The sequence below is a fragment of the Amphibalanus amphitrite genome, unplaced genomic scaffold, assembly GCF_019059575.1.
Source record: "Amphibalanus amphitrite isolate SeventyFive unplaced genomic scaffold, NRLGWU_Aamphi_draft 000043F_arrow, whole genome shotgun sequence".
Lineage (NCBI taxonomy): Eukaryota > Metazoa > Arthropoda > Thecostraca > Balanomorpha > Balanidae > Amphibalanus > Amphibalanus amphitrite.
In genome coordinates, this window is record NW_024881539.1 from 1,511,966 (window position 1) to 1,520,786 (window position 8,821).

An 8,821-nucleotide genomic window follows, 5' to 3' on the forward strand; every position below is an offset into this window, starting at 1 on the left:
AATCAGATTTCAAAAATTTAAATTTTGATTTTTCGAATTTCTGCCGCCGACTGTGACCTTCCCGATTTCCGGCGCTTCCAACGCGCCATTTTTAGAGCTAGGGAAACGAAATACATACCAAACGATAGAGAATTGATCAAGGAACACGATAGTGAAGGTTTCAAGTCGATATCTTCCACCGTTTTGCCGCCATCGCCGCGGAAAGTTGAAAAAGTTTGATTTTTTCGGAAAATCTGACCTTTGATCGGTCATAAGTAGGTCAAATGTTGACCTAGGACCAAAAAATATACCACCAATCGGGAGATCTCGTTGAGAGCAATCCGTTGGTTTTTTCCGCTAAGCTCTACGACCTTCCGTTTCGAAACGCCAGGGGGGGTCGTAACAACCCCCCCCCCCCTCTGGTCGTTCGTGTTATGAGAAATGGCCTGGTCGTGCGAGGGTTAAAACACTAAAAAACTTATCTGCTAGTGAAAGTCAAACAACCAGTCGCGATTGCAGAATTGTGTCCAGCGGATTTGGACATGAGAGAGCTGCACTGGCGGCCGTGAATCGTGATGACTGGACCGGTATCAACCCCTCCGCCTAGCTCTCGGTCTCACAGTCTCCGCTCGGCCCTGTGACGACTGGCCATGTGACGGCGGGTGGACGGAAGGCGGGCCTGGGTAACGGCGGACGGCGGACGGCGGGCTGGGCAGCGAACGGCGGACGGCGGGCTACTCGAGCTGCGGACGGACGGGCGGCGGCTGATTCCACTCGTTCCCACGTGTCACCGTCCATTAGCCGCCGCTGGGCGGAGGCGGAAGCACCGCCTTCCGGCGCCGGCCGACCTCCCGGCCCAGCCGTCGCGTCTGCCGCTATCCGAAGTAGGCTGCGCGAGCTTGTAACGTTCAACTGGCGGTGCACGCCTTACAGCGAAACTACTGCGATAAATCACCGAAGGGGCGGTGCTGTTACGGATTAGGTTTGGTCATGCCGCCCTGCGCTGCACCGCTCGGTGATGCTCTATGGTTTCAAGGTTCAACTGATCCTTTTCACCAAGCGGATCAATTGTCAGAATAATCCACTCTTCGATCATATTTCTAGCATGCATATATGTGCGATATCCCTTGACCACAGGGCACAGAGTGTAAACACTCCGTCTGGCTGGGTGATGATATTTAATCCTGCATTGATATGATAAGGGATCAATCCTCAGTCCTCACCGACTCTCAGTACCCACTGACTAATAGCCCTGAGCGCAGAGGCGGTGGCAGCGGCGGCGTCACCTTTCGCGTGGGAGCGCCAAATAGCCTCAGGGTCCACGTCTGCGCGTCTCGGGACACCGCTAATTGCCTGGTGCCCGAGGGAAGTTTGTATGTCCTACTACTCGGCCACTCACTCGTACAACATCCATCGCCACCGCTGCCGACAACAAAGAGAACAATGTAGCGGCGTCTGAGGAGCGGTACAGCGGGCCAGGTGGTTTGATTGGATGAGCGTAGGATCGCACACGGTGGGCCATTAGGGCCGATCGGACGGTCCCACGCGGCCCACCGGGCGATGGAGGTCGCTGGTCGACCGTGGCGGCCGGAGCTGGAGCTGGAGTCGTTGGGGTTGGGGTTGGATATGGAGCTGCTGGGGCAGAGGAAACTTCCGGGGCCGAAGCAGCTCCAGGGGATGCTGGGTTGTCACTTGCCAGGGCTAAGGCTAACACAGTACACGAGACCTGTTCGGGCCACTGGGGCCCGGCTGAGCTAGCCGCATTTGCTGCTAGGGATATGATATATGGAGCAGCTGTACTCAAGGGGCTCGAATTGGGGCATTTCAGAGGCTGTAGGACTCCGAGTCGCACTAAAAATGGATGTGGTGCAGAGGTTGATGGGGTGAGACTTCTCCGAAACTGCGGGGGTTGCCGGGACTGTACTTGGCTCGTCACCAACGCGCATTGACGTCGTCTGATAAGATATGTGTTTGCTTTGAGAGCCTGCTTGATAGCTTCTGTTTGCTCTTGAAAATCATTGTGTAGTAATGCGGACGTTGTTGACACTTGGACTGATCTGTCACACATTTGTGTCACATTTTTTGTCACATCACACTTTTTTGTCACATCAATGTTACATTTTTGTGAGGCTATTGCTATGTTAATTGTTTTCTGATACAAAAAAATCAAATCAGTGGACTTAAAAAGGCCATGTATAACAATGAAAGTAAGCTCAAAGAAACGGCGACAATAATCATTAGCTCAATTCCCGCACATCACTATCGCTACATGCATACAGTGACTGACACACAGTGGAAGCCGTTGCTATAGGACACCTTTCTTTGCCCGCAGTCCCTTCTATGCCTCCCTACGTTTGATAGTATCGCCTACCCCAAATAGCACCAGCCTCGATACGCCCACGAAGGCCCCAATACAATCAGCCATCATCTAGAGAGCCGTCTTCGAACAATGCCTCGTCTCGTCTGATACGAAAACCGATCTCGGTAGCATTTAAAGGACGCCACAGACCAAACGGTGCTTTCGAGGGCTGCGTCCGGTCCGGGTGTGATTGCGATCCGGACTCCGGACGATCCGGACCGGTCCGGTCTGAGGTCCGGGCGGTCCGGACTTGGACGTTCCGGACCAGTCCGGGTTTATGGACCATAGTCAAACATGCGCCGTGCGCCCAGCAGCGGGCGTGAGGTGACCCACTCACCTGATACCGCCGACACAGGACCGCCCCTAATGGGCTAATGGGCGACGGACAGCAGCCGTGAGCGGCGGAGGGGGCGGGGGCAGCTGGAAAGGTCAAAGGCGGGCCCTCCGATGGAAATGATGAGTGATATCCGCCTAACGGTTGTCTTGACCGATGACCATTTACGGAGAACGTGGGACCAGTGTGGTGTCATAAAGCCATTTCCGGAGTATAGTTTTATCCTACACATGCTGTTTTGTTTGGGACCGTTTACTAACGAACTACTTGACCGCTCACTCTTTTGCCGCCGAGGCTGAATCGCTCACTGGTGTCCGTCCACAGCCTGGAAAGGCGGAGTGCCACCTGTCCAATTGGTGCGGCCAACCGGGCTGGTGGGGATTTTCAACCGGGTTGTTTCTTTACCTGGACTGTCATGGACACGATGCTAAGAAAATTGTGTATTGAAGAGGACCATGGGTTAAAGGGGGGTCATGGACTGAATGAACGCACTCCCCCGCTTCCCTGCGGCCGCCAGCGAGGACTGGTGCGCTGAAAAGTGATATGCAGTGGGCTATAGGCGACGCTGCTGCCACCTAGCTATCTATAGTACAAGTTATTACCACCAGGGGCATTCCACGATAGATCGACCAAAGCCGTATGTACTTACACCCTCATATTTTATTTTCTGCTTAAAATTGGTGTAATGGGTTGTTATGGGCGGGGAAGCCAGCTGTGCCAAGGATTTTTTTCTTCGAACAACGGTTTCCGAGATATAGCCTCAGGCAATTTCTGGAGGTCACGCTGCAACCCTATGTTTGGCGGCTTATAACTCAGAAACTATTGGTTTTCTATGGTATAAACTTTATATGGTTCAACTCGCAATCAACCAGCAAATGTTTTGGCTATCTCGGATTTTCGATTTTTGAAAATTTTGATTACGTGACATCTTGATTTTTTTTCGAAGAGTGACCTTGATATTTTCCCAACTGAAAGTCGCAATTTTGTCTGGTGACGATTAAAGCCTTATCAATTGTCATTCATATGCGACAATAAAAAAGTGGCCTTCGGCCTGCATTGACCTGAGATCAGGTCATTTTTTGACCTGTCCTTTATAAGTCAATGACAGAAATATCGGCTACCACCGAAACGTATCTGACCGGTTCAAATACTTTTGAATCATGTTGAGTTAGGCTATTATTGATGGCACTGGTGCAGCTTTGTATCAGTGACCCGCTGAAAGGTCATCCGAGGTCACGCGTTGAACACACAATATTTTTCTGTTTTGGCTGTACCTTTTGATCTAATAAAGAAAGAGACGTAGAATAGGCGCCAATCCGTTTGATTTCGCCTAGTGCCAGTTCGTTTTGAATTTCGATACCGATGACCTGAGGTCAGGTCAATTTCTTGACCACCCCATTATAAATCAATTGGGGAAAAATCAGCTCCCTTATTTTTACACTAAAACGCGTCGGAATTGCCTAATATACCATGAGTGACTCCATATGCGACTAACTTTGACTACCTTGAGACCTTTTTTGCTCTTGGTCAACTGTGACGTTGCTCTTGGGTCATGTGACGTCATTAAAGGTCACCAAATGTTTTTTTTTTGCTAATACCTCCTTACAGGTTTGAGATACAGCCGCGCGGATAGGCTCATTGTGTTCAGCTCGTCAAGGCCCATCGAATGATATCTGTGATGACCTTAAGGTCACGTGACCTAAGGTCAACTTTTGACCTTGACCTTTCGAGGTCAACATACACATGTTTCGATGCGGATCGACGAGAGGATCACGATGGTGCTATTAGTTTGTTCCTAGCTGGGATACTCCAAAAGTTATTCGAGAAAAACTTCATATATAGGTATGTAGTGCCGCCATTTAGACTTTCTTTTTACCCCTGTGACGTCATCTTTGACCTGACCTTAAAAATGACCTGGGTAAAAATTGTAGACCTTATCCATGTGTATGTACCCTGTGCCGTTTACCGCTTGTCGCTATCTTGCTTTGTTCTCGAGATCTCGCTGTCGCTCCCGCTCGTAATAATGGGAAGGTCATAAAAATGACCTGACCTGAGGTCAACGCAGGCCGAGAGCCTTTTTTTATTATCGCATATGAATGACAATTGATAAGGCTTTAATCGTCATCAGACAAAATTGCGACTTTCAGTTGGGAAAATATCAAGGTCACTTCGAAAAAAAGGTCAAGATGTCACGTGATCAAAATTTTCAAAAATCGAAAATCCGAGGTAGTTAAAACGTTTGTTGGTTGATTGCGAGTTGAAGCATATCAAGTTTTTACCATAGAAAACCAATAGTTTCTGAGTTATAATCCGCCAAACATAGGGTTACAGCGTGACCTCCAGGAACTGCCCGAGGCTATATCTCGGAAACCGTTGTTCGAAGAAAAAAATCCTTCCCATATAGCTGGGTTCCCCACCCATCACAACCCATTAGACCAATTTTAAGCAAAAAATAAAATATGCGTGTGTAAATTTTAAGTTTTTTTGGTCGATCTATCGTGGAATGCCCCACCAGGGAGCTTCACGCTTGTTCGTCGCTTATACCTATTGGAAATGCACAGAAGGTTGAGGCTTTGGCTTCTGTTGGGCATCGCTATTTATTTTTGCAGTTTACTCACCAGTGACATTTATTTGTCTCAGGACTGGTTTGAAAAATAAGTAGTTGTCCTAGTTAAGTGTTTTACGTTTGTTATAAGGGAATGTCCTTTGAGTCATATTTTAATTTGCATGAAGTTGGTACAGACGTTCTCGAAAAGGCGAATACAAAGAAACAAACGACCTTTCCTAAACTCAGATAATTTCACAGACATTTATGGGCACACATTCTGTGGATCAAACCGAAACTCCAACCATCGGAACGGTCGAATCTGTCTTTTTTCCTTTAGAACAAACGCTCATTTGGACGTTTCGGGTGAGTCAATTCACAAACATTTATCTTTCGTTAGAACTTTTGAAATATTTGCTCTTTCACACACCTGTCCTCACCTGGGACAATTTTGGCCGCGTTATTAGCTTTAATAGCGGGCCTCGGCCCTGCTGCGGGGGTGGACACTGCAGTCTGGATTGGTCGGTACATCATCGACCTGTCTATTTCGGGAGCGAAGCCGCAGGTCAGGGGGTTTTGACCGTAGACCGCAGGACTGACGATGCACATCATTGTCGAATACCAGAGCTCCCGGCAATGCCAGTGATTACCGGTGGTTCATTATTGACCGGTGGTTCATGTGGTATTGCTTTGATTTTTTCTTTGGGGGGGGGGGATAAAATTGAATATAATAATAGACTAGATACCGGCACCATCGATATCTATCCGACGTTTCCTCCAGCTGTTTGTTTCAGCTAGTTGATTGATTTCCTATTGGTAGTCGTTAGAGCGTTCAGCCCTGGCCCCATTTTGACCGAGGCGATTCTATATACAAACAGAAATAAGTAAACTGTAAAACCAATAAACGCAAGCATGATACCAGTTCTTGACCCTCCCCAGAGAATCGTTGCTTTAGTGCCAATATTTTGCACATAGCTGTGATAGTAGAAAAAATGTAGAGTAGGTTAGGTATGTATCGTCTTTAAGGCGCGAAATGTGTCGACCCTCTTCACAAAAACGCAATACCTGCTGAGTGACACGCCAGTATTATCAGACGGTAGCCACCGCTTCCAACGTGTCACCATTGACAGTTTCGAAACTACATTGGGTTTTCCTGACAGTTTTACTGAGACGATGTGTGGATATGATTTCTGACGCACATAGCTATAGGGACGGCTACTCAGAGCAGAAGTCTGTCAGACACCCAAGCGTGCGCCGTCGGCTATCCAACAGGACACGTGACACGCGCCTCACATGACACGTGACACGTGACACGCCACGGGCAACTCCACCTCCTTGCAGAGTCCGTGTCAGACGGGTCAGCGGTGGTTTTTCATTTGCTATTCAGCACCACTGAAGGTGACAGCTTAGAGCGCTACCAGTCACTGGCTAAGATCGCCGATGAGAGCCAAAGCCAGCCAGCCTCCATCGCGGCTCCGGACAGCTCTGATGGAAAGCTGCGTTTTCTGAGAGCTTCAATAGAAAGCTTCTTTTGGTGCCGGATCGGCTGAGTGAGGGCGGGAGTCGAAAGCGGCGCCTGGAGAGCTACAAAACCATCCCGCTGGGAGGTCCGCCACGGTGCCCACTCGCTGTGCGAAACCCGTCACGGACTGTTTGGCTGTATTCCGCTCTATCCGGGAGCGGCTTTTCTCGCGCGGACCGCGGTATGCGGCAGATTCCGAGGCTGTGCACCTCTCACGGGCCGTCCCATTTTCCTGCATCTCACCGGCTCGTTCCGTGTGGTGACTCTGGCCGACTCAGCCGCGGAAAATGGCCACCGGCTGGCAGTGGTTAGTCGTAGACTGTCTGGTGCTTACCACTCGATCATGGATTATCGGAGACACCAGCCGCGGCCCGCCGGACTCACGGTCTGCCGCGGCTGCACCTCCTTAACACGGTGCACCTCCCGTCTGGCCGGCAACCCACGGTCTAGAATGGGATTCTCAGCCAATAGGTAGGCTACCAGACCTGAAGAATAAAACATTGGAAGTCGACTGAAAAGAACAGCGGGACTGATTCCGGGTGAAAAGAAATACCTCAATTACCGAGCTGCAAATGATCACTTCCAGTCAAAAGCCCGGTTGCCGAGCTCTAAGCCGGTAGCCTGGTCCTTAAACCCTCTAACTAAGCCGGTGATCAACTCTTAGAGCTCGTGCTGAGTAGAAGGCGGGGACCGTGGCTCCTATCGACCGCAGCCCCGTCCTATTGGAGGGCATCAGCTGGCCTGTGTCATAATTCACTACGCCGGTCGGTATCGGACCGCTGATCACCGTGTCGTATCGAGCGGTGTGCGTCTGCAATGACGTGGGCCTATTTCAGATCCACTGACGTGTGGTAAAAAAAAGAAAAGGTACCTATCATCCAGCCAATTGACAAATAATGGGCGACATCGATACTATTCTGCGGCACATTATGTTGACTCGGCGCCCTCGTGTTATTTTATTATTTCATTATTTTTGTAAAGCTCGTTTGGTTTGTATGTAAAACGATGCTGCTGCTCTCGTTACTTACATGTCATGCTATTTATCAATATTTTATTTTACATTTCCGCTTAAACCGAATGATTTAATCACCCTGTAGCTAAAGCATCGTTATCGATTTATTTCATTGATTTCCGTTTTGTTTCGTTTCAAGGACGCCGCCTCAGCTACCTGCCGGTGTAAGGAATCTTCATCGGACCTGCAACCAAACTACCGGTCTATCAGACGCCACTGCAATCTAGCCCGGGCCATACCCACAGCACCGGAACGGCGAGCTTTCGGACGACGACCGGCGCACAATGCGCATAGTGCTGGACAGTCTGTGGCCGCGGGAGAGGGAGAAGCCTGTCAGTCCTCTCCGTGCTGCATCCCCGGGCTCGCCGGGATCTCCTCAATCAGTGATGTCCTCAGGACAAAGTGACGGCAGTGGACGGAAGACGCGCTGGCTCACCGCCATCGCACGCAACAAGAGCGTGCGTCGCACTTCACAGAGACTCCAGGAGTGGCTGAGCAGCGAGAGTCTGAGTCAGACCGCCGCTCCGGCCCAGTCGCCCCCTCCAGTCACCTCCCGATCGGCCAGAGACACGGGTGACTACGGCTTTCTCGAGTTCTACTCGGGGAGCCGGCGGCGGGCTGCTGCCGGGGACACAGCGCCACCGCCGCTGCCGCCCCCGCCGCAGCAGTCGGGACCGACCCTGGCGCCCCTGTCCGACCTGTCGACGCTCAGTCGTCGAGGGAGTTACGCCGAGTTTTATCCGGGCGCCCTGGGAAGCTGTAGTCTACCGAGAGACCTGGCTGAGGTGGCGGCTGCTGCGGAGGAGGCGGCGGCCTGGCAGCAGTCCCCGTACGAGAGGGGACGCTCCGACTGGAGGGCTCAGGGCTGGCCGTCAGGACGCGGTGGAGTGGAGAGGACAGGGGCGTGTGTCGCAGGTGGATGAGGGAGCGTCGGCTCGCGTCAGACGCAGCGGGGACGGCCGACGCGACTGCAGGGGTCGGAGAGGGACGGTGACGGTCCACGGCGGACAGGAAGCAGCACGCTGAGGGCGACTCGCTGCGTCTCCGGATCGGATCCCAGCCGGCGCGAT

General features: G+C 51.2%; 1 protein-coding gene across 2 annotated transcripts in view; it reads left to right on the plus strand.

Annotated features, from left to right (window-relative positions):
• LOC122376796 overlaps positions 1-8,821 on the plus strand; it is a 31,243-nt gene extending 22,422 nt beyond the window's left edge. The window contains exon 2 of one of the 2 annotated variants that reach the window (XM_043356753.1): positions 7,891-8,821. In XM_043356753.1, the coding sequence (XP_043212688.1) occupies positions 8,036-8,674 (639 nt within the window). In that variant the 5' untranslated portion in view covers positions 7,891-8,035 and the 3' untranslated portion in view covers positions 8,675-8,821. The remainder of the gene's footprint in view (positions 1-7,890) is intronic. The other variant, XM_043356743.1, reaches the window with a different exon arrangement.